General features: G+C 36.6%; 1 protein-coding gene and 1 non-coding gene across 3 annotated transcripts in view; both read right to left on the reverse strand.

Annotated features, from left to right (window-relative positions):
• Positions 1–308: 308 nt before the first annotated feature.
• The window catches only part of ST8SIA1 (ST8 alpha-N-acetyl-neuraminide alpha-2,8-sialyltransferase 1), a 153,948-nt gene continuing 127,495 nt past the window's right edge, over positions 309–26,761 (reverse strand). Inside the window, exons 5-6 of one of the 2 annotated variants that reach the window (XM_060658152.3) lie at positions 9,539–9,791; positions 309–1,649 (exon numbers count right to left, since the gene is read on the reverse strand). In XM_060658152.3, the coding sequence (XP_060514135.1) occupies positions 1,614–1,649; positions 9,539–9,791 (289 nt within the window). In that variant the 3' untranslated portion in view covers positions 309–1,613. Of the gene's footprint in view, positions 1,650–8,751; positions 9,792–26,761 lie in introns of those variants that run through there. The other variant, XM_060658151.3, reaches the window with a different exon arrangement.
• On the reverse strand, positions 6,485–6,591 carry LOC132660415 (U6 spliceosomal RNA). Its single transcript, XR_009601766.1, has one exon. It is a non-coding gene; the product is annotated as a U6 spliceosomal RNA (small nuclear RNA).

Genomic DNA, 26,761 nt, shown 5'->3' on the forward strand with positions numbered 1-26,761 from the left:
TAAAGTTTGTCTTGAGATCAATAAACTCTTGATTGCCTTTCAATCTAACTTTTGATTGCATTATTTACCACAAAAATGTTTCCAAATACTGATTTTTTAATTCATGCCTGGAGACCATGACTTTGTGGGGGAAAGAAACAACTTTAATTCTATATAAAAGAAATAACAAAAGACTTGTTTTCCCATATTCTCAAAATCTTAGAAACTAGATAACAAACCTAGAATTATACGTGTTAAGTATAATTAGATATGTTCTCAACTTCATCCCATGTTCTCCAGATCATTCACAATGAACATCACAAGATTCGATTCAATAATCCTACATCTTTATATCAACAAGAATCTGTATCTCCAAAATAACAAGTTTTCAAGCAAAAATCTAGTCTGTGACTTGTAATTACCTTCTTTTTAGGTTTAGAGATTCTTGAGTAATTAATGCTTTGGAGTTCTTAATATCTGTTTTTGAATGTTCTTGAACTCAGTAATATCTAGATTTCCCTTTACTTAATGATAGTTGGTAAAAACAAGTTAAATCTGTTTTCCTCATATGGTCTGAGAATAGGTTAGGGTAACCCACATTTATTTCAGAGGCCTGCCTTTTTTACCCCTGAATGATTCAGCTAAACACCATGAAGTTTTAACATTAGGTAATAGAATGACCTTCTTAAAATAGCTGTAGCCCAAAAGTCTGTTGTGTGCCTTGAACTCAAGAGAGTTAATAAGGAGATCTGTACAAAGCACCTTGATCAATTTCTGAGGTGAATGTATGATAAAGGATGGACCAAGGTCACTTTTCCTGATGTCCATCTTGTTGAGAGTGTCTGGCAGAACTGGGCCACTAGATCCCAAGGGAAATGGGAGTTTGAAGCAATTATCTAAATAATTCAGAGAAGAAGTCATACCCAGGCGTGTCAAGGTCACCCATATGAGCAGAAGGGGAATCTAAATATTTTGAATCTTGTTAGCAATTTATTAAAGAACTCTAGGACACACATACTGATATTGATTCATTACATAAAGGGAAAATCTTATCACTGGAAAAAAATAGGCTCATGTACATCTATCACATTAAGTAAATGCTCAATTTTCTTTCTACTGTGCCCAATAGAGAATGCCTTTCACCTGCATAAGAGTAACAATAGCATTCTAAATTCTATTCATAGGATTTATAATTCTGTATTTCTAAAATAATTTTCTCACCAAGCAGCATGAGTTTTCATCTAGAAGGAAAAAAATCAGTGTAGCTGATATAGATACAAAATAGAAGGAAGAGAAAAGGAAACAGAATCACCCATACGCTTCTGGGAAATAAAAAGATTTCACACACTATAAAAAAAATCATTTTATTCACAGGGTACATTTCCAAATTTTCTCCAAGTAAGGGAGGTAGAGAAATTGAGACTTACTGAATCTTCTCACTACCAGCCATAATTACAATGAACACACCAAAGAAAAAGACATGTTTTTACAGCAAACCTCCTCCTATGACATTACATTTAGATTCTGTGGAAACCGCTCAGTAGAACCAACTGAGATAGATACTTTTTTTTCAAGTCACACTATAAAAAGTACAAGTTAAAGTTTTTTCTTACCTGCTACATTTTATATTAAACTTAAGAAATGAAGAGCATTGATTTTCCCCACACCTCCTGCCAACAGAATTTAGCTTCATTAGGAAAAAGTAATTCCGTGTATACTTCAAAGATTATTTCGTTTTATAGTCTAATCTAAGATCTTTTCCAGAATTATTGCCCCCATGGACCAGTAATCAAGCTACACTGTATGAGAAAGAATATTTGAATTTCTATTTTTCTCTTACTTCCAATCTCCAAATATGCTAGTTTTTTAAGTTTATTTATTTATTTTTAGAGAGATAGAGAAAGAGAGAAGGAGAAAGGGCAGAAAAGAGAGAGAGAGAGAGAGAGAGAGAGAGAGAGAATCCCAAGCAGGCTCTGTGCCATCAGTACAGAGCCTGATGTATGGCTCGAACTCACGAACTGTGAGATCATGACCTGAGCCGAAATCAAGAGTCGGACACTTAACTGACTGAACTACCTAGGCGCCCCTGCAAATTTGCTCTTGAAAAACAGTTTTCACATATGTGGAAGGATATATAAGGTGCAATACTCAACTTAAAGAGACCAGCAAGAGACTTTTTCAAAACTTTTTAGACCAACTATGCTGTGTGGTAGAGTTCTAATAATGTTCTAGACTTTTAAAAAATTAAACAAGCTTTTCAATGGAGCTTCTACTTGTCTGTTCTCTCCCCTTCCCTCTAGTGTCTGACTCTGATGTACCCCTGTGACCATCAATCACTACAAATTGTGAATCCTGTATGAGAGGGATATCTATAGTAACTTACGGACAAGAAAGCCCAAAGAATTGATGCTTAAGAGTGAATGAGAAACAGAAACAAATTGTTTCCTTGCTTCCATGAAAGCTAGTATTTGCTGGAGAAACACATATTTGAATCTAATCATCTTAGTTCTCCTGTAGCTATCACCTAAGGAGCTCTTTATGAGAAGGTTCTACTACTTCAACAAAAGATATTTACATACAGTTATCAGACATCTCCAAGGCCTATATACTATTGTGCATTTATATAAAATAGTGACATTCACTACAGTTATAAGAGTTCTTGCTGATGGTAAAGATACAACTTGGAACAGACATGGCTACACCTCTAAAGAGACAGGTACATGAAGGAAATACAAAAGGAAGTGGGAGCCAAGCCAGAAAAAGTTAAGGCACCCTCTGCCACCCCCACCTAGCCAGACATTTTTCTCTTTTCAATGGGCATAAATAATGCAAGGTGTGTGTGTGTATGTGTGTGTGTGTGTGTGTGTGTGTGTGTGTGTGTGTGTGTTTACACTAAAACAGAGAGGAGAAAATGCATCTAAATCTTTCTAACTCTCACCATGCATATGGTGACCATGTTTCAAAGGGTCACCTTCACTTCCTACCATTGCTGCCTCATCATGACAGGAGACCTAAATAATAATCTTGCATATGTGTCAAAGTGGAGATAAAAAGGGGATATGAAAATGGCAGCATTTGTATATCCCAACATAGACACCAAGGAAAGCGTAACTCGAAGAGGGGCAGAAGGGTCCAAGTAGGTAAACAGGTGCCACTCTTCCATCTTCTTCCCTAAGTGTCTCACAACCTGGTTCTCACACTGCTTCTTCTAGAGTCTTTTCATCATGAGCCATAATTACTGCATAACAATATATTTCCTTTAAAAGGTTTTGGAAGGTTCTATTCTTGGGACTGTGCTCAAGGACAACAGCCTCTGTGCTCTGAGCTTAGCTTCAGACTAAGATCCCTGTCAATGGTCCTTCACAATTAAAATCCTGATTTCCTCTTTTCTCTTTTTCATTTTGGTTAAACCCTTCTTTATTACAATTTTCCATTTCGCTTCCTATGCAGAGAAAAACAGACACATCTGACTCCCAATTTCTCTGCCCTGGATAAAAATCACATTTCTTAGATGTTTACTGGTATCATGTGACACATACACTTTTAAAATGACAAATAACTGGAGAAAATCTAATTATGTAGAAGCAGAAAGAGACATGATCAATATATTTGAATATTACTCTATAAAACTCCCAGGCAGCTTTGCATCATTGATTATCTCCTACAGCTTTAACAGAAAGCAAAGTTAGAAGGGATTTTAGCACAATGTAGGGATCAATAAGAACACACAGGAGGTGGGCAAACAAGTGACCATAAAATATAATTCCTCTCTTGTGCTTTAAAAAAGTTATAGCCATGGTCTTTAACAGAAATATGTACCTCTTCCGTATTGTGATGACGAGCAGAGGCCGTGTTATGTTTGAATGAGCCTTCCTTCCACACATCTCTTTCGATCCCTCACCTCTAGGATGTATGTAAAAACTGCAAGAGACTGAGGGTAAATTCTTGGCTGAGGGTAAGCCAGTAGTATCCTTTTTCTTATGATAGGAAGGAAAAAGGCCACAGCAATTGTAGCTTCATGTTAAGTGTCTTTCTTCTTGCAAAATAGGACTCTTATAGTGTTCAACCTAAATATTCTGCCTTCACGGTTAGGAGTCGCAAACAAACATTCTAAGCTTCTGGATTCTTTTGGATCACTGTCCAGGGCTTTTAAAGAAACTATAAAAGAACCGGTGGTAAATAGTTGACCCCTGAACAATGGGGGATTGGGGGTCCCAACACTGCCGTGCAGCCAAAAATCTGCATACATCTTTTGACTGCCCCAAAACATAACTACTAATAGCCTATTATTGACCAGAAGCCTTACCAACAACATTAACAGTCGATTAACACATAGTTTATGTTATTTGCATTATATACTATTTTCTTACAATAAAGTGAGCTAGAGAAAAGAAAATATTAAGAAAATCATAAGGAAAATACTTTTACAGTACTGTACTATATTAGAAAAAATCCATGTATAAGCAGACCCATGCAGTTCACACCTGTGTCATTCAAGGGTCAGCTATACTTGATATCTCCCTGGCTTCAAGAACTTAGAAAATTCATCTGCATGGAGAAAAAAAAGCTCCATTTTTAATAATCACTGACAGGGCCATAATTAGGTCAGGGTGACTAGAATTCTGTCACAGGGCACCCAAATTTAGAGAGCACAAGTTTAAGAGGAAAAAAAACCTCTTTACAGCAGTGTAAAATTTCAAGAATCTTAGCAAATTTCCACACCAATTCTCCAGTCACAAGACTACAAGCTTGACCCCAGAGACAAGCCAGCTTCCCTGGTAGTCAGCAGAAACAGATAGTGCTGGAAAGCCAAGGTCAAGGGCAGAGACTTCTCTGACTTACATACTGAAAGCTTGGGAGTAGGGTTGTCTCCTCCTCTCCACTTGCCTCATCCTCTCCCTGGCACACGGTGGATTCAAACTGCTAAAATTGCTGGTCATGTTTAGTTATAGTTACTACACACTTTGCTGGGAGCTTGATCTAAGTTTCAGGTGTCTTGTAGCTGTTTCTCGATGCGTGCTCACTAAAAGTCAGAGTCTGAGAGTCAGCCTCTACCCTGGGAAGATGAAGAAATAAAAAGCACAGTACTGCTCTCAGTCCTTACTCCTCCCCGTATTTTCCCTCAGATTCTCACAAAAGTCTTTACAGCTCTTGACCTCTGGAACTCTGTAAACAGAGCAGATATTATTACCTGGTTCTGGTGGGAAAATTTTCATAGGAATAAGAATTCCCTAAAGTTTTTGGCGGACTGTGACCTTTTAGGTCTCACCTAACAAGGATTTGTCGGTTAAAATTTTCACAAAGTCAATATTTTTAAATATAAAAATTAAAATTACAGATGGCTGATTTTTCAAACAAAGAAATGGAAAGCTATATATAATAAAATTACAAAACTATGATAGTGGCTAACAAGAAGAAACGTCATTGATATTTTTTTTTTCTATTTGGAATAGTCTATAATACTTCTGTAGAGCTTCTGACTGAGAATATTTTTGTCAAATTCAGAATCCTGGGATTTCTTCCATTATTTTCCATGTAGATTGTTAAACTGTGTTGCCCATTGCTCCAGGTATAAGTTATATGTATCCTAAAGAAAGTTTGTAGCCAAGAGAAGGTCATGAGACATCAAAAACTCCAATAGGTACTGTCTGAACATCTGCCTTTTGGGGTCATTTGTATCATTTTGGAATATTTACCTTGTTAAAATAACAGTGAACTATATGGAAGCAAAATCCCAGGGGCACTCCTTAACTTCATGTGTTAGTTGCAGTTCAGATGCACAATGTTACATAAACTGTTGGTCAAATACTCTATATAAAGCATATGTATCCACTGTCCTCTTCCATATAAAAATATTTCATATAAAAATCACTTTTCTATCTTGGAGAATGACTTAATCCTTCACCCATCTTAATTTTGCTAACGTGTGATTAAAATTAAATGGAGGTCACCCTTACTCATGATCCTTAGCATCAGTGTAATTCTCAAACTGGAGCTGATAAAAGTTAAAAACTCGTATCAGGTACCCATTTTCAGTCTCTTCACCCCCTCTCTTGCCCCCATGGAGCAACCTAGTTTTTGTCAATAAAAAGCAATTTAAAGATTAGAGAGGTTGACTCCCTCTTTTGGCAGATGCGTTGAAAGTGATGAAATATTTTCTTACTGAGTGTGTCTACTATAACCTGAATATCTTCTCAGATAACCTTAAGGGTCAGCAGTATTAAAGTGTCATTGACCAAATTTGGCAAAGTATGAGGTCCAATTCTGAAGTTCTCAGTTTCAGATAAAATAATAGGTGCTTAGAATTCAACTTCTTAATAGTAATAGAGTATTCCAGACTATTCTGCAAGATAATTCTGGAGAGATCCTCACTTAGGGACACATGTATTTCAAGAAGGACAGATATGTATAGCCTATGCTATAATGCCCCTATACACAGACACACACAGACACACACAGACACACACACACACACACACACATTTCTAAGTTTTGTTTTTTTTTTTTAAATATGGAACGCTTCACAAATTTGCGTGTCATCCTTGCTCAGGGGCCATGCTAATCTTCTCTGTATCATTCCAATTTTAGTATATGTGCTGCCGAAGCAAGCACCATTTCTAAGTTTAGATACATCTATCTAACCACAAGAAAGGGAATATGGATGGCATACCTATGCATTGTCCGTATAAAATAACGCCAACTGCAATCTACTCTAAGAAAACATTCTCGTTCAATTGTAGTCATACTTTGAATGATGTGAGCATGTATATGTATCCTTAAGTGAAGAAAAGTTGTGGCAGTCAAAGTATTCTTTTGGTCTAATCCAGCATTTTCAACATTGACACTATTAATGTTCTAGAATGGGTAATTTTTGCTGTGGGGGGCTGACCTCTGCACTGTAGAATGTTTAGTGGGATCCCTGGCCTCTGTCCAGTAGGTGCCAGTAGCACCTTCCAAATCGTGACAATCAAAAATGTTTCTAGACTTTGCCAAATGTCACCAGATAGGGGAGGGGAATTACCCCAGTTGAGAAGTACTGGTCTAAATAAACATTATCATCTCAGGCCATTTCTGTTTGCCTTTCCAAAGCCACAAATGTATAGACTAAAAATTGCACACTATATTATATAAATCTATCCCAGAAATCATAACAAGATGTGAAATTTCCAAATAGCAGTTTCAGTGGAACTGTGACGAATGGGTTTTAGGGAGCTCATTAATTACACTTTAACAATTTCATCAGTTAAAGTACTAATTTGTGTGACATATATGTTTTTCATTAGCCCTTTTACCTTTGATGAAGTGTATAGGTACAAATGTATTCCTTTCTGCAGTAATTATTAAATAATAATAGGTCTAAAGAGGAAATAGGTTTAGGGTTTCACATATAGTGCATATTTACTATAACTCACTCATAGTACAGTCTCGTTAACCTCTTTGCAGCAATATAGAATCAAAATAGCAAATCAGTTCTACAAGATATCAATACTCTCAAATTCTTAACTTTCAAAATATCAGTATACTCTGTGTTAGGTCAACCAGTCATTTTTTAACAGCTGATTTCTATAATAACCTCAATATTTACTCTTCTTTAGAAATTGCCTATTCCAGTGATGTTGAATTTTTCCAAGGGCTTCGTTGACTCAGTATCTTTTAAATTAACCCACCAAAAACTGTCACCTGCTTTAATTTATGTGGTCTACTAAGTCTCTACCATTAAAAATGAAGCAGAACTTTTTGGCATAGTTTGTCTACATTCTGGTGACATTTAAAAGAATGAAAAGAGTGATTTCTAGTGTCTCCCTTTAGATTAAGGCATTCCAAAGCACAAAGACAACGAGAGGCCTCTTTTATCTTCCTCTTACATGCAAACACATTTGGCTGCTTGTAATCTGTCAGTAGAGTTTGTTTGCAGTGTGAAAGCTGATGTAAAAAGCTTTCGGAGTAGCCTTACCTGCTACTACCAGGGGAATCAACATCTACAAATTCACATCCCTTTACTTGTATGAATCATGCCTTGTGTCACCACCCTCAACACAAGGTCCATTCATGAAATGTTAGGGAGAGTCAGAATGAGTAAAACAATTCTGCTCATTTGGGGTAAGCATTTGGGGGTGACGCTGGTGTGAGCACTATGAGAAACAGCAGTAAGCCGGCCTGTCTTTTATCAAGGTGAGGTGGGTAGTTCATAATATACATTTGTAGCTCTTTGACAATGGTACAGATTTTGCCACACTAGGTCATGTGGGTTCAGCTTTCCTACTTGTATGGGAATGAGCTTTGTTTACCTGTGTGTATGTGTGTGTGTGTGTGCATAAATATATGCATGTTTTGTTTGCATGTATCTTGGAGTGAATAATATACAATGGTAGATAGAAAAGGGATGTGCCCTCCAGTCTGTTTCCAGACTAAACCTTACATTATTGTGCTTTACTTCATCTCTGAGCATTAAATTAGGAAGACAATTATGCCAATTTGCAAATAAATAATGCACTCATATTTGCAGCCTTTTTGCACTGAAATAACATAATAATACAAATAGGCTTAAATAATGCAGGCCTAAAATGGAGTTTATGCCCTCAATTCTGAGAAGAGAAAGTATCTCACATTATCCAGACTATGAACCAACACAGTCTAAATTCTACAATGCTTCATTCACATTGTCTAAGTAGATTTGACAAAAGGAGAGGAAGCAATTCTTATTTAACATTTTTTAAATGGAAGGAGACTAAAGTTAACATAGACTTGGTTCAACAAATCACAATAATTAGCTGTAGTGTTTCATATCTTTATTACTCAGTAAGGTTTTTTTTTTAATCTACCTCATCACCCACTCACTGCCCCTCAATAGGGCAAAAATAAATATTAATTTTTTAAAAACCTATGTTCTATAATATACAATAGGTTTTTTTAAGCCAGATTGTGTTGATAATCAGTAACACTTTGCCCTGGCATTTCCTTTACTCTACCTTGATTAATTCCTCAGCCTCAGCAGCTACAGTTCTGTTTTGTTTGTGAACTGCACCTTCTAGATCAGAACCATGTAAATGTGTTTCACCAACATTACTCCATACTCCATCAGTGTGTTACTAGTTGCAAATCCACAATCTGCTACAAAATATTTCATAGGATTTTCATTTCTTGTTTGTCGTCCAAGCCATCATCAAAGTAGAGTTTCTCTCGGGGGTTTGTAGTTGTTTTGTTTTGTTTTGTTTTTCCAAGTGGCCCATGTGAATCCATGAAATGACTTGACCATTTCCTTTTGGAGTCATGTAAAAAATCTAACAAAAATACCCTGGCTCAGTTCTTTCTTTTCCCATGGTCCCTAGGAAGTGGGCTGGAGTGGAGTGTCTTCACATGGGTCTAGCTGCATTCTCAGTGCACCAATTTTATGAAGATACCAGAGCTGGAGAAATTCCTCTGGCATGGCATGGAAGCCAGAAAAGGGCAAGACATTATCATAGTAGTGGTGGCTGATGGGCTGTTCATGCATATTCACAGAGAAGGGCCAGAAACCATAGATGGCTACCTCTTCACAGAGGCCCAGAGCTGCACTCACCAAAAAAAGTCCTGTGGACAGGCGCTTGGCATGGATTCCCCTACTCTTCCAGAACTTTCCAATGCTACGCAGAAAGTTGGGGTTGGCAAAGAGCACTGTTTGATTGGCACCAACATCTGACAGTGTATAATAAACCCGGAGGGATGGCTCTGTTCCTGTTTTCATAGAAAAAGCAGGCATGTAGATGTAACTGTGGTTATAGATTTTCATGTTGTCCACAAATGTCTTCCTGGACCACAGCAGATTCTGAAACCTATTAAAGAGAAGAAGTCAATTAAACCTGAAGAAAAGGAACTCATCAAAACCCACTATTCTTCTGATGGCCCTGATAGTTCACATTATCTCGGCAGGAGGGAGGCAGAGGATATGAAAACAATGAAAAATGCTTCACTTGTATTTAAAAATCCTCCTTGATCTGGGTGCCTGGGTGGCTTAATCGGTTAACCATCTGACTTCAGCTCAGGTCATGATCTCACAGTTCGAGCTCCAGGTTGGGCTCTGTGCTGACAGTGTGGATGGAGCTTGGAGCCTGCTTTGAATTCTGTGTCCCCCCCCCCCCTGCCCCTCCCCCACTCACATTCTGTCTCTCTCTCTCTCTCTCTCTCTCTCTCTCTCAAAAGTAAATAAAAAATTTTAAAAAATTAAAATCTTCCTTCATCTTACCAATTATCTCTCATCAAGTTGCTTGGCTTCTGCCAAACCTAACATCTTAAATTCTGATTAAGATTCCTTACTAGAATTCCCTCTGAACTAAAATGCACTGTATATTTTGTTCTCCCAGAATTTTTTGCCTGGAATGTAAAAATGGTTTAATACTCATAAATTCACAAAGGCTTTTGGTTATTGGATAGGATTTGGATAAAAACTACTTGTCCAATCTGATATAAGCACAGGACTGGTTTCCTCATCTGCAAATCAAAGGAACCACCTTGAAGATACTTCTTCCCATTGAAATTCTATGATAATAGAAGTATTCAGATTAACTTAAATATTATAACTATAATTTTACACTGAAAAAAAGACTCGTTACTACTATCAAATGATGCTGACAGAGTTGACCACATTGCTTGCTCCAAAGAACTCTTTTTTCCTATGTTCTTTCAGTTTGGGTTCAATAAAGAGAGGATCTCTGGTTCAAGTGCATTCAACTAAAATTGATGGTATACATCCTATGGGTCAGGTACTGGGGAGTTAAAAATTTAATGACCCAATTTTTGTTCTCAGAAAATTCAAGTCCAATTGCAGGAACAAAAATATAAATGAGTGCAACATAATGTTCTAAATGGAACATTGGATATTTGTATAAAGTACTGTGGAATACAGATGAAAAAATAATTAATCCTGCCTTGGGAGAGGAGTGGAGCCTGAGAAAGCTACAGACAGGGGATGACACTGAGTCCCACACCTCCTGTGGAGAACAACATGAAGAATAGCAACTAAACTAGAAGAAACACTTTGGTCATAGGCAAGGGTAAAAGTGTACTGACACAATAATGAGGATTCTGTTTCCCTGGAAGGTGGGAGATGGGAATGGTAGAGGTAGTGGTTGAAGATAAGACATGTTGCAAAAAACCTCATGTGTCTCTAATTTGTTTGGACTTCATTCTGCAGCGATGGGGAAACTTTACAGCAGTGAGTACTCACAGCACTTACTATTTGCATTACAAATATTTCATCATTTGTGTAGTTGTCAGTCTGTGTTAAAAAAGGTAACTCTGGTGATCTGGGTAAGGAAGAGGCTGGTGACTTGGAGAGCAGTTAGGAGGTTGTTGACATAGATCAAGTATAAAAAGAGAAAAAAGACAATGAACTACACTAGGGTCTTGCCACTTTTGTTTTCTTTCACACAGGGCAGTCACCCATCTCACGTTATGTGCAGGTAGAGCAGAAGCATCTAAGAATAGAATGGAGCCATAACATGTTGGCAGGCTTCATCATAAACACGTGAAATTAAAATTCTGAGTAAATAAATCCACAGGATTTTATGTAGCAATCAGTGTCATTAACTCTGCCTGCCAAGAAAGGAGTATTCCTTAAGCAATTTTCCCAAAGGAGGAAAATTGCCCAAGTTTTCCTCATGTCCTTGATTCAGCAGCCTGTTTTAGCAAATTTGTCTAGGCCCTGACAAACAGAAAAGAGGTAACAGGGTTTGTAAGTGGAATCACTCTATCCTAGAAGAAACCATGGAAGCACATTTAAACATATTCTGGAGCTGGACCAGCCTGACCAACACAAATTCCTCCCTCCCAACTCTACTAAGTTGTGCTTAGTAATTCTGATGAGAGTGACCCAGGATGCTCACTCCCTGGTGATTCTGATGCAGGTGTCCTGTGGATAGACTTATTTAGAAGACCAAAGCCATCCGGGTAAGCTGTCTGGCTCTCTGCATCTATCTTCAACATGTCTTTCTTTACATCTTCTAATTTTATCCTTATTGCAATTCTAACAGGGAGAAGAACTCCCTCTTCCTTTCTGTGTCTTGGGACAAACTGTTTCATACTTTCTAAAGAACTCATGTTCTAAAGTGGATCTCCCCTCTTTAAAACATTTAATCTTTCTGTCTCTACCGAATTATTCCCTTCTATCTTCTAAGCATGGTTAGAACTTAGTATGAGACACTTCACCATATGCTTGTACTGGTTCCCAAGCTAGATTCTAGATTTTCATTTCACCATATCAACATTCTAGAGCAATTAGTCTACTTCTATCGGTTCCCTTTCTTGCTTCCATTTCCTCCTTATTGCTGTGCAGAATGGGTCCTATTCCACATCACTCTGCTGGCTAATAGAACTTATCCCTATCTTTGTAGTGGACTACACACTAATGAGAATTACAGACAGCTCCAATAAAATCAGGGAAATTGATTTTGTGTTCCCTGCCTTAAAGCTGACTGATTATTCTTGAAGAGGGCAGTCTTCCTTGAGTTTTAACTTCGAAAAAGAACACACAGCTTGAATTTACTATAGGCTTAATTTTTTGTCAATGTTAAAGAACCAGCCTACATGTACCATTTTGTTATTTTTACCTACCCCATTCTTCCACAAATGACATTATCTAAGAACTTAATTCAACTCAATACTTATTTATGGTACACCTAATATATTTAATGCTATCCTAATCAAGAGCTTAACAAGGGTGGCTTGAATTTTACTAACATTAAAAAATGCAACTAGAATTATAAAGAGTAGTGCTCCAGCTTATCTTTCCAGCCTCATACTCAGATTCTCTCTATACCCTCACCCTATGCTCCAGCCATCCTTGTACGTGCACCTGTCCTCATTTTTTACAATGACAGTTTCCTTTTGGCTCATCCATTCATTGCCTTGGTGAAGTTCTGCTTAAGCATCAAGACTCAGACTTCTCCTTCTAAAAATTATTCATTCCTTCCTTCCAAGTTAAGCTTTCAAAGGAGTCTTCTTGGAACTTCTAGTATGGACTGATTCTACCCTCCAAGACTGTGTCTTCCTTGAAGACAAGTGAAAATCCTATTCATCTTTCGATTTTTACAACTTAGCTCACAAAGTTGTGTACTATATAAATGGAAAACTGTTAACTTGAAAAAAGAAGAAAATGAAGTGAGATTGGCCAATGAATTGTTAAAAATAGAAATGATTAAATATATAATGAATATGGGCATGAAATAGAAAAATGTATCGACAAAAATACAGAAATACAGCATTTTATAAATAAATTTAATACATGATAATAAAGCAAAAATCATTGAAATTTTAAGCAATTAATATCAAGCTAACTACTTAACAATTTGAAATTTTAAGGGGGAATAGATTCATATTTGACAAGAAAATTCAAGATAAGTAAGATAAACATTTAAGTTTATTCACAACTGTGAATTTATCAGCCATTTGTAAAATATCTTTCTACAAAGGAAAATATTGACAAAATTGATTATGTCAAGATGTGAAATTTCATCGCCATGAAAATAAGATAACTAAAATGAAAAGGGAATGATGACACTGGGGCACTTGGGTAGCTCAGTCAGTTAGCATCTAACCCTTGATTTCAGCTCAGGTCATGATCTCCTGGTTTGTGAGATCAAGCCCCACATCAGGCTCTGTGTGCTGACAGTGTGGAGCCTGCTTGGAATTTTCTCTCCCTCTCTCTCCCCCCAACCACCTCAAAAATAAATAAATAAACTTTAAAAAAGGGAATGACTCTGAAAAATATTTTCAACAAATAGAAATACAGAAGCTCAATACTGATACTACTATACAGTCTGATGATATTGATATACTGACATGAAAATGGACAAAAGCATAGATAAGTGATCCAAAGGGAATTGCAAGTAATGAAAAGGGTTAAATTTTCAGCTTCAGTTTTAAACTGAATAGAATAAGGAAAGCTAAGGGTCCAGTTCTTGCCTCTTAAGGCAAATCTCTAGACATGAAAGAAAATATATTTTTAAAGATCTGTATCCACCTTGAAAACAAAAAAGGAAAACCTTCAATGAATCCCCAAATCTGAGTTACCTCTGAAAAACAAAGTGCTTATAGAAAGACACCAGGGCATAAGCTAATTTGCTGAGCATTGCTCTAAAAGGTAGCAGTGCCCCATGCCTAAAGGCAGAAAATACTGAGAAGTTGAGTGTCTTGGAAAAATCAACAAGGTTATTATTGAGATTATGCACACTAGAACATTCAAGTAGATTGAACCCTAAAATCTTGCACTGGTCAATTATCACTGTGGGTAGCATGAAGAGAATATGAGCCTCTTGGGAGGAACAGTGACTCTGTGCCCAGAGCTGGCCCAGCCCAGGGGAAACTGAGGATTCTTTTCAACTCATACAATATTGGTAGTCAAGCTTATAGTTCCTAAGTAGAATATTGACACTGATCCAAGAGAAAAGACATATAATGACATTTGGGAATCACCCAGAAGAAAACCACCTTGCTACCCTCTCAACCAAGGGTAAAGCCTACCTGTGATAGGTTCAGTCTCTGCATAGAGCTTCCAGTTGTTAAACAAGAACAGATAGCTAAGATCAGAAGATACTGAAGGAAAGACTCCACTATGAGAGAGAACAAAATGGAAGAATAAAAGAACTCACAGGAAACCAGTATCATTCAAGGGACAGAAGGAAACTCTTAAGATCTGTAATGGTTTGTTTAGTAATATTAATTGCTTACTGCATTCATTAAGTAAGACTAGGATGCTACAAAACGAAAAACAATATTTAGGTAACAAGAAACAGCTATTGGCAATTTAAAAAGATAATTAATGAATTCTGGTAAAGGAAATCTTCAGGAAAACAGCTACAGAGCAGCCTAGAAGCCTATCAATCAGATTCTAGTGGAAGGAAAAAGCCACTTCCTGAAAGAATGTGTCAACAACAAAAAAGTGCCTCTGATAGACTTACATGTTGAGAGTAATGAAAGAAGATTTATAGCTCTAATGGGAGTCTGGAGATGAATTAGTGACTGTTGAGTGGAAAGACTTTCTTTGCTTTGGAGAAAACTTAACAGGAAAAAAATTAAGAATTGAGCAGGATATCAAATACTCATAAAATAAACTTTTTGTCTCAGATGTGAACAGTAAAGTAAAGTAAGCACTGACTATTAAATTAACTGTGATAAATCTTAATTGAGAGGTTAGGAAAGTGTAAGTATGAATGGAGGAATGCTGTGAATGGCACTTTAAGAGAGAGAAATCTTTATTTTTCCGTAATAAATCAATAGATAAACTGAAAAGTTAAAAATTGTAGTTAAGCACACTGCTTTAAAGTCCAACAAGAAACATATGAAAAGTCAAAATGCTCTAAGTTTTTGAAATTATGCTGACTTCAGATACAAAAGACAGTCGACTTTCATATATTTCATACTTTCTCTTGGAATTTTAAAGTAATTACATTTTTCTACAGTACTTTGAAGCATAAATTTAAAATATGTATCAATAAATTAATATCTCTCACTTGTGCTTGAAAAAAATTTAAAAAGTAAAACACAACAGGAGAAAAATCAACTAGAGAAGATGAATCTCTTAGAACATTACTTGAGAAAATGTGAGACAAGAGTTTCCTTCTTTCCATGTTAAGTTTTGCCACACTAATTGATTTTAAAACTATGTACATGTATAATTTTGGTAAAAATGGGAATTATAATTTTTTTAACATTTATTCTTTTTTGAGAGACAGAGAGAGACAGGGCATGAGCAGGGGAGGGGCAGAGAGAAGGGGAGACAGAATCCGAAAAAGGCTCCAGGCTCTGAGCTGTCAGCACAAAGCCCAATGTGGGGCTCAAATCCATGAACTGTGAGATCATGAGCTGAGCAGAAGTCAGATGTTTCACTGACTGAGCCACCGAGGCGCTCTTAAATATTGAAGGAGAATAACAAACTTGGAGGACTGACGCTACCCAACTTCAAGCTTCCCTATAAAGCTACAATAATCAAGACAATGTGGTTCTGGCAAAAGAATAGACAGATCAATGGAACAGAACAGAGAACCCAGAAACAGACCCCATAAATATAGTCAATTGATCTTTGACAAAGGAGCGAAGGCAATACAGTATAACAAAGATAACGTTTTCAACAAATGGGTGCTGAAACAAGTGACTATCCACACGTAAAAAGTTGAATCTAGACACAGACTTTATGGCCTTCACAAAAATTAACTCAAAATGGATCATAAACTTAAATGTAAAATGCAAAACTATAAAACTCCTATAATATAAATGAGAAAACTTAGGTGACCTTGGTTATAGCAATAACATTTTAGATACAAAACCAAAGGCATAATCCCTGAAAGATATAATTCATAAGCTGGAATTCATTAAAATTAAAAACATCTCTGTGAAAGTGTCACGAGAATGAGAAGACAAACCATATCCTGGGAGAAACAAGTGCCCAAAAGACACAGCTGATAAAGAACTGTTATCGAAACTATACAAAGAACTCTTTAAATTCAATGATAAGAAAACAAACAACTTGATTAAAAAATGGGCCAAAGACTTCAACAGATGACAGGTAAGCATATGAAAAGATGCTTTGCATTGTGTATCATTAGGGAAATGCATATTAAAACAGCAGTGAAGTACCACTAGGTATCTAGAAGAATGGCCAAAATCCAGAACCTGACAACACTGCCTGTGAGGATATGGAGCAACAGATACTCTCATTCACTGCTGGTAGGAATGCAAAATGGTACAGCCACTATGGAAGACAGTTTAGTGGTTTCTTACAAAATTAAACATACTCTGATAAGATCCAGTTATCACGTTCCTTCGTATTTTCCCAAAGGCACTGAAAACTCATGTCCACACAGAAACCCGCACAGGCATGCTTACAGCAGCTTTCATAACTGTCAAAATTTGGAAGCAATCAAGATGAATTGCTAAGGTGAGTGGATAAATAAACTGTATTATATCCATATAATGGAATATTATTCAGCACTAAAAAGGAAGTGACTTATCAAGTCATGAAAAGACACAAAGGAACCTTAAGTGCATATCACTGGGTGGAAGATGCAAGAATAGTTCAACTTTTGTAAATCAATCAATATGATACACCACAGTAACCAAATGAAGAATAAAAACCACATGATCATCTCAACAGATGCAGAAAAAATATTTAACACAATTCAACATCCATTTATGATAAAAACTCTCAAAAAGCAGGTAAAGAGGGAATGTACTTCAACATAATAAAGGCCATATATGAGAACCCCACAGCCAATATCATTCTCAATGGTGAAAAGATGAAAGATTTTCCTCTAACATCAGGAATAAAACAGGGATGCCCAATCTCACCAGCTTTATTCAATTTAGTATTGGAAGTCCTGGCTAGAGCAATTAGGTAAGAAAAAGAAATAAAAGGCATCCTAATTGGAATGGAAGAAGAAAAACTATCACTATTTGCATATGACATGATATTACATAAACCCTAAAGACTCCATCAAATAACTGTTAGAAATAATAAATAAAATCAGTGAAGTTGCAGGACACAAAATCAATATACAAAAATCTGTTGCATTTCTTTACACTGATAACAAACTATTAGAAAAATGTTAAAAACAATCTTATTTAAAATTGTATCAAAACGAAGGGAGTATCTAGGAATAAATTTAACCAAAAAGGTGAAAGACCCGATATTGAAAACTACAAGACATTTATGAAAGAAACTGAAGAAGACACAAATAATTGGAAAGATATTCTGTGCTCATGGATTAAAAGAAATAATAGTTACAATGTCTATACTACCTCCAAACAACATACAGATTCAATGCAATCCCTATCAAATTACCATATCAAATTACCATTTGGTATTTTGCAAATACCAAATCAAATAATGGTATTTTTCACAGGAATAGGCCAAATAATCCTAAAGTTTGTATAGAAGCATCAAAGACCCCAAGAAGCCAGGGAAATCTTGAGAAAGAAGAATAAAGCTGGATGCATCACGCTCTGATTTCAAAATATATTACAGAGTAATTAAAACAATATAGTATTAGCATGAAAATAAGTACCTAGATCAAAGAAACAGAATAAAGATCTCAAAAATAAACCCATGCATAAATGTTCAATTTACAACAAAAGAAGGAAGAATATATAATGGTGAAAGAACAGTCGCTTCAATAAATAGTGTTGGGAAAATTGAACAGCTGTATGCAAAAAAATAAAACTGGACCACTATCTTACACCATATGTAAAAATAACAGATAACGAATTAAAGACTTGCATTTAAACCATGAAACTCCTAGAAGAAACCAGGCAATAAGCTCCTTGACATAGGTCGTGGTGATGATGTTTTCAATCTGTCACCTAAAGCTAAAGCAACAAAAGCAAAAATAAACTGGTGGGACTACATCAAACTAAAAAGCTTCTGCACAACAAAGGAAGCCATCAACAAAATGAAAAGCAATTTACTAAATGGGAAAGCATATCTGCAAGTCATTTATCCAATATGAGGCTAATATCCAAAATACATAAAGAACTTATAAACTCAGCACAAAAAACTTCTGATTAAAAAATGTGCAGAAGATCTGAATATACATTTTTTGAAAGGAGACTTACAGATGACCAACAGGTACATGAAAAGATACTCAATATCATTAATTGTCAGGGAAATGAAATCAAAACGAGAATAAGAAATCACTTCACATCTGTTAGAATGGCCATTATCAAAAAGATAAGAAATAACAAGTGTTAATGAGAATGTGGAGAAAATAAAATTCTTGTGTACTGTTGGTGGAAATATAAATTGGTGAAATCACTATGGAAGACAGTATAGAGCTTCCTCAAAAAAAATAAATAAATAAAAATAAAAATAGAACTACCCAGCAATTTGCCTTTGGGTATTTATCCAAAGAAAACAAAAACACTAATTCAAAAAGGTATATGCACCTCCATGTTCTTTGCATCATTATTTATAGTAGCTAAGGTATGAAAACAACCTCAAGTGTATATCAATGGATAACTGGATAAAGTAATTGAGATACACACACACACACACACACACGCATGCACACACATAATAATATATAATTTAGTCATAAAAAATGAAACCTTGCTATTTGAGACAACATGGAGAGACCCCCAAGGCATTACCCTAAGTGAAGTAAGTCAAACAGAGATCTTATATGTGGAACCTAAGAAAAAATACAAAAAACCCAAGCTCATAGATATAGGGAATGGACTGGTGGTTACAAGAGGTGAAGGGTCGGGGATGGGAGAAATGGATGCACTGTTTGTTGGTTTGTTTGTGTTTAGTTTAAATAAATTGAATAAAATTTTTTTAAAGATTGACAACATAAACCAGAGTCATGAAACAGAACATACACAAAAAGAACAGGTGGATTTAATAAAGAACCAAGTGGAAATTCTGAAACTGAAAAAGACAGCCTTTGAAAATAAACATTTTATGAAAAGATTAAACAGTAGATATTATAGAATCAAAAAGACATGGGACACCTGGGTGGCTCAGTCAGTTAAGCATCCGACTTCTGCTCAGCTCATGATCTTACTATTTATGGGTTTGAGCCCCACATCAGGCTGTGTGCTGACAGCTCAGAGCCTGGAGCCTGCTTCAGATTCTGTCTCCCCCTTTCTCTGCCCCTACCCCGCTCACACACTGTGTCTCTTTCTGTCTCTCAAAAATAAATAAACGATAAAAAATTTTTTTAAAAAAAGAATTAATGCATTGAAAGATAAATCTAAAGACACTATCCATAATGACCTGGATGGAAAATATAAAGAGACAGAGAAGATAGTATGAAAAATTTCAAAACATGTGTATTAAGAGTTCCTAAAAGAAGAGAATAAATGGGAGAAAACCAATATTTAGAGAACACATATGTATGTCTTAAAACCAATGTAAAGAAGGTACTGATAAAGAAAGTGAGCTGGAAAGTGAGATGGGAGGTGAGAGGGGGATGGGTTAAATGGGTGATGAGTACCAAGGAGGGCACTTGCGATGAACACCAGGTGATGTTCGTGACGAATCACTAAATTCTACAGCAGAAACTGATGTTACATTGCATGCTGACTAACTGGAATTTAAATAAACAATTTGGACAAAAGTAAAAATAAATAACAAATTTTTAAAAAGTCAGTTATGTCTAACACACACACACACACACACACACACACACACACAAAAGTGAGATGGTTATTAAGAACCAGTCCTTTGGGGTGCCTGGGTGGCACAGTTGGTTGGGTGTCCAACTGCGGCTCAGGTCATGATCTCACGGTTTGTGGGTTCAAGCCCTGCATCGGGCTCTGTGGTGACAGCTCAGAGCCTGGAGCCTGCTTCAGATTCTGTGTCTCCCTCTCTCTGTGCCCCTCCCCCACTCACACTCTGTCTGTCTCTCTCTCTCTCTCAAAAATAAAGATTAAAAAAAAAAAAGAACCAGTCCCTTGACTCTCTTTTCTGGCACAGTTAAATAATAACACTGAAAAAATTAATAATAGACAAATAACACAAGAGAAAAATGGACAATGCCACAGAACTGTCAAGTCTGAGAAGAAGAAATTCAAAGGGTCAATATACATATGAAAATGTGTACAATCTCACCAGCATTAAGTTATAAATTTATGCCAATTTTTAAAACTACACCAATTAAAGCTACAGCAAACTAACAGTTTTCCACATTGGTAACAATATGTGATTGGTAAAAATTAAGGAACATGAGAATAAATAGTAGAAAGAGTGTGAGAAATGGGTACTTTTATGCTTCAAATGGGAGCAAGAGTTATTACAAACAGTTCAGAAAATGTTTTGGCATTTTCAATACGGATACCTTCTGACTCAGCACTTTCATTTCTCAGCTGGTGCCTTTGGTATTTGCCAAACAATCTCTTAAATCTTGGCTTAAATAACTGCACCTCAGAAAAGCCTTTCCTGACCATCCCATATGTCACCTTTGTTGCCTTTCTTCATCCTAGCTATCACTATATGACATTTTATTATATATGTATGTCTTTTTTTATTATTTGTGTCTTCTGAATGCCCACAAGGAGGACTTGGTTTTGTTTATTGCTAAATCCACAACACCAAGCATGGTCCCTGGCATATGGCACCAAGTAAATATTCATGAATGTTTGCTGAAGTATGCAGGAAATTAACAAAAACCTAAATGTCCACCACAAATAATGTTATATCTATATTATAATATATGGGAATTCTTTTAACGACATAGCTTCATTTGTATGGAAATAGAAATATTTCCAAAATAAAATGTTATACAAAAAACAGAAAAGTTTCAGAATTACTACTGTAATTTGTATCGTGGATTATCACACAAGATAAAGATATATATTTTCTATGCTTCAATCTATGTGTGTAAGGGCATGGGAAAATGTTGGACAGATACACATTAAGCCGGAAACAGTGGTTATCTCTAGGGAAGGTAGTGGCTGTGGGGGTGCAGGTAGAGGGTCAAGGGAAACTTTAGCTTTGTCTGGAATGCTTTCATTCTTTAGAAGGCGAAATATTTATGTGTTACTTGTGTTATTAAACATTTTCTTTGAAAAGGTCAGTCTCCTTAGTGATCACATAAATGCAAAGTAAAACAATCATGAATTGCTAGTTCACTCTTTTCAACACAACAAAAAGTTAGGAGTGTGGTAATTTTATTCATTAAGTTTTTAATATTATTATCATGTGCCCTGTGCAGTACAAAACACATTTGTAGAAAAAGTCACAAATGTTCAGATTAATTTCACTTAAGCTTCTTTCATTAAAAGTCCACTTCTTTTACACAGAATATTTGTTCCAATTTTTCTCTCTATAATAATTTTATTTGAGCACTTTCCTTATTATTTACTTCCTGTTGAAATGTTTCAGCAATTTTCCAGTAAGTTAACTCATTTCCTCATATTATTTACTTGCTTTTCTAATATTTTGGACCATTTGCCATGTTCATGGTTATTCACTGTCATTTTTCTCTCTCTTTGTGCAGCTGTTTGTTTACCCAGCTGTTGCTTCCTTTTCCTTTGTCAATGAATGTTAATTTTGTGTTGATCCACAATACTTTTCTCCTGTGTACCTTCTCATCCTATGGGGGTGGCTCTTCTACAGGAAAATATTTTACCACATTGCAAACAATGCATCATACCCAGCTATTCCATTCTCTCATAGTACATACTAAACTATGCCCTAGGAATGCAAACTTTTAAAATATTTGCAGAGTTAAGGTTCCCAACATAGACTGGGGATGTTGCTAAGAAGAGAGCAATTTAGGATAGGCCTTTCAGAGATGGATATATCTGAACTGAATTTTGAAGAATGAGTGGAAGTTAGCTATGCAAACAAAGTTGAGGAAGATAGAGTATTTTTGTCTGACGTGGTGGTGTATGCAAAGGCACAGAGGTGAGAAAGATGGTTTTCAGGGAAATGTAAACAAGCTTCTGGTGAAGCTTTATAGCCTTAGGAATGGCTAGAGATGAGGCACAGGACAGGATAAAAGAATGACCTACAGTGGATCAAGGTTGAGATTTTACCCATATGGGAAAAGGGAGTGTAATTAGTCCATGGGGGAAATGGTGAGGGAGGGTCTTACCACTCAGCTTTAGGGAAGGAAGGAAATGTTGGCTTTGGTGACTGGGACAAGCAGGGCTGATCTTTGGCTGGAAAGCAATGGTGAGATATATAAGGCAGTGTCCATTCTGATTTGGTGTGAATTCTTCTGTACCAGTTGTTAAATATGTATCCCAACTAGGTGTGAGAGTGGTTTTAGTTTTGGGGGTTGGGTGGGTTGGACTTCTGGTAGCTCCTTTCATGATGATATGTAACACATAGGAGAAGGTAGCTTTAAAGGTAATTATTACCTATTATTACCCAATATTGGACATGTTGAACCATGAGATCACCCAGAAAAGCAATGCAACAACATGCAAAACACTGATAAATTATATCATCTAAATGGTAGGCAAAGGATGTAGCAAAGGGTAGGCTGGCAGAGAGGTGAGAGGAAACCAGAAGAATCTTCAATAACAGAAGGAGAAAAACGTTATAGAAGTTTATCAACAGTGATCAAAGACAAGAAGACACCAAGTGAGGTAAAGACAGAAAATGTGACCTGGAACATTTAGTAATGTGGAAGTATTCTGTGGCATGAGCTATTTTAGTAGAAATCAATCTAGATCATGGGTTGAAAACTCAATTGTGTGTAGGGGCCAAACAGACTGGGGAAATATGTGAAGGGGCCAGGTATGAGATATAAAAATGTGGATCTGAAAATGGAATATAGATGTCTTATCTAAAGGATTTTCAATTAAAAAGGAAAAAAAAAAAGTAACAGCCAGGTAAAACAGTTATGGCCACCAGGTCTGGCCTGTTGGCAACAAGTTTGATGTCAACTCTCAAAAATTTTTCAAAATTCCAAATGAGGATGAGACCATGGAATCACAAATCCCTTTGAGGCAGACCAAAAAATACATGGCCTCTTGTTTATTTATGACATTAGCAATAGTATGGGATAAGAATCAGAAGTCCTATAATCAAATTACAGAAATAATCAATAAATTCTATTATAAGATTCTTGCTTAGCACGTCATCTTATTTAAGCTTTGTGGTCACTCTGTGAAGAGGGTATTATCCCTTTTCTGCTGTTGAGGAAATTTAGGGTAAGAGTGGTTAAGTACTCTAGCAAAGTTTCATAGCTCCAATGCAGAATGTAGATTCTGGATTCCAGCTCAGCTCAATCTGAGTCTCTATTCAACACTCTTTCAATTGTACTGTGTAGCTTTTCTCTGATGGGAAGACAGACCTCTCCTGTCTTGTATAAATTCATTTACCTGTGATCTGGGATTCACCCTTTCGCACCTTCAGAGATCACTTTATCCTTTTTTATTCCCTGTACCTTCATCCATTCCCTCTCCTTGGCCCTTTCCCCAACATGGGCACTTGCCCAAGTCTCCCTAACCAGAAATAAAAAACTAGCAACAGACAAAAATTTCCTTAAAAGTACTCCTTTTTATAGCTACTTCCTGACTTCTTTCTTTCCATTCGTAGCTGAATTCTTTTTCTCTTAATTGTCCCATACCCTCTGCGAGATTTGTTCACTTTCATTACCTACACTGGGACTCATACTGGTAGTGGGGTGGACAACATTTTAACAACAAATACCAGAGTTCCTTGTGGAAAAAGAATTCTCTTTGTTTAGGTGTAGATGTTGCTTGACGTGTTGATGGTGAAATCCTAAGAGCACATCCTGGGAGCAGAAAAGGAAATAAGTGATAAGCAACCTCTTCTGCATAAGTTGTTAACAGGAATTTGGAGGCAGGGAGAACTGAAGGGTGAGATGAAGGGAGAAGGAGAGAAAAGAATGAGGAGTAGTGACACCCTAGGAAGTTAGACTTAGATGGCACACAAGTGGGACATTCTCAGTGACAGGGTGGTAAACATTTTTAAGAACAGGGATGCCTGATGTGCACTTTTTATATTCTTTGCTTGATGTTTTTCAGTGACTCCCCTCTTGCCTCAAACCTTCTATAAAGTTTGCTACATATCCATAATGCCTTTAGAAATGGTATTCTGGATAAATCAAGGAGAGGGAGTTTTAATCTATGTCTGTCTTGGTGTGGAGCAGACAGAGGGGAACAGTCACAGGAGATGAGATGAGGAGACAAGTAAGCTGAAGGCAATTCAAAGAAACAGTAACTGGAATAAACAATGATGATGTAAATATAAGCAAATGAAAATTCCTGAAATATTATAGAGAACATTGAATGTTTTGGCAGACACAGAATAAGAGTTCCAAGTCAATTTTTTAAAAAATCTCAAGGACAGGCTGATCTCTATTCACATCTAAATTCATACTAATGGCTTTCTAATTTCCATGTCCAGTCTAGCTATTTAACATTCATGGCAGAATAGCATCATGGTTAAAATTCTGAAGCCCTAACACCTACCCAGATTTGAATCTCATCTCTAATATTTACTAATGTGAGTTTGGTCAAGTTTCTTAAGCTGTATGTACTCAGTTTCCTCATCTGTAAAATAGAGGAGACACTAGTTGTATCTAGTTCATGGGAATGTTTTATTATTGAATTGGTACTTGAAAAGTATTTAGAACAATATCTGTCCCTTTGTAAGCACTCAAAAAATATTAACACTTATTATGACCAACAGACTGCTGGCCATTTCCATTTTGATTCAATGACACACTCAATAACGATTTATTTTATACCAATCATGTGCCAGGCATTGTTCTACACACTGTAGGAAGTAGCAGTGAAAAATATAGACACAGTCTCTGTTCTCTTATAGCTTTCATTTGGGTAATAACAGACAGCCAATAAACAACAACAAAAAAAAGGACAATGTGTGGGGAATGCCATGAAGAAAATCAAATAGAGTGATAGGAAACAAGAGGGTGGGGGATACTGCTATTCAGAGTTATATTTTAGCAGAAGTCTTACAAAAATAAGAGAGCAGGTGCTGGGGAGAACAGTGGGAAGTATCTTAAACTCATCCTCTTCCCTCCAGTATCTTTTGTAACAACCATAGTCTGAACAAATAGAACAACCATCCACCAATGATTCAACCCAGCTATGAGTCTTCCCTTTCCTGAAGTTTGTACACCCAGTTCATTACTAAGTTTCCCTGTTATAACATCTTGATTCTACTTTCCCATTTCTCAGTCCTATTACGTACAGACTGAACCACACGAAATGGCAATTCTACAGGTCAAAAACAGTTAAATATTGGCATGTGCTCACCAAACCCAGTTAGTTTTCTTCCAAGGCATGCACAAGGACTACTTCCCAGATCCCCTTGTGGTTAGGTAGAGCCATGTGACTAAGTTCTGGACAGTCACTGTAGGACACTTCCAGCCTGGACCCTACAATTTCCCCCTGATATTCAATATTTGCTCTAGTCCTTCCTCTGTCAGCAACACAAAATAAAGAGGGTACAGTCAAGGATTCTACAGTCCTAGAAAAATGGTGGAACCACAAGATGGAAGAAGTCTGAGTTTGTAAATAACAGCATGAAGCAAAACTCTTTCCCTTCCCCATACACCCTCACTGTATGTGAATGAGAATACTTCATTGTATTTAGCCATGATGGTTTGGGGTATTTTGTTACAGCAGTTAGCCCACCCTAACTAATACATATCTTCAGTGCCACGGTTTTATTTCAGATCATCAACATTCCTGTGTGTCATAACAACAGCATCCAAACTAATCTCTCAGTTTCCAAAACATACTTCTCAAGGCTCCCACGTAATTGTTTCAAGTCCCAATTTGATTGCATCACTACCCATTAAAAGGCAGTTTTTCTATGGCTTGTCCTCAGCTTGTCTGAGCAATCTGGATACTCAGAACCTTTTGTGACATAATCCTGCCTACAACCCCAGCCTCTCTTTTTGATTGCTCATCAGTACTCTCTACCCTTGCCACACCTAATTACTTGATGTTCCTCAAACAGGTCATGCCCACTCATGCCTCTAAGCCATTGCACATGCTACTTTTTCTGTCTGGTGTGAACACCACCTTTGCCCGCTAAGTCAGTAATCTTTCAGGACTCAGATCATGGCATCTGTTTCAGAAAGTTTTCCATGGCACCACGCCTGGGTTAGGTACCTAACTTGTATTGCTTTAGCATTTCATTTTTATCAAGGTACTTATCACCTTGTTATGAAATCATCTCTTTAATTATCTTGGCTCCTTTACTGAATTCCTTCAGAAAAGGCTAATGTTCTTTATCTTTGTGTTCCCTAATGTTATGCCTGACATAGTGTAGGCATTCATTGTGTAATGAATAAATACA

Source organism: Panthera onca, chromosome B4 (assembly GCF_046562875.1).
Source record: "Panthera onca isolate mPanOnc1 chromosome B4, mPanOnc1 haplotype 2, whole genome shotgun sequence".
Classification (NCBI taxonomy): domain Eukaryota; kingdom Metazoa; phylum Chordata; class Mammalia; order Carnivora; family Felidae; genus Panthera; species Panthera onca.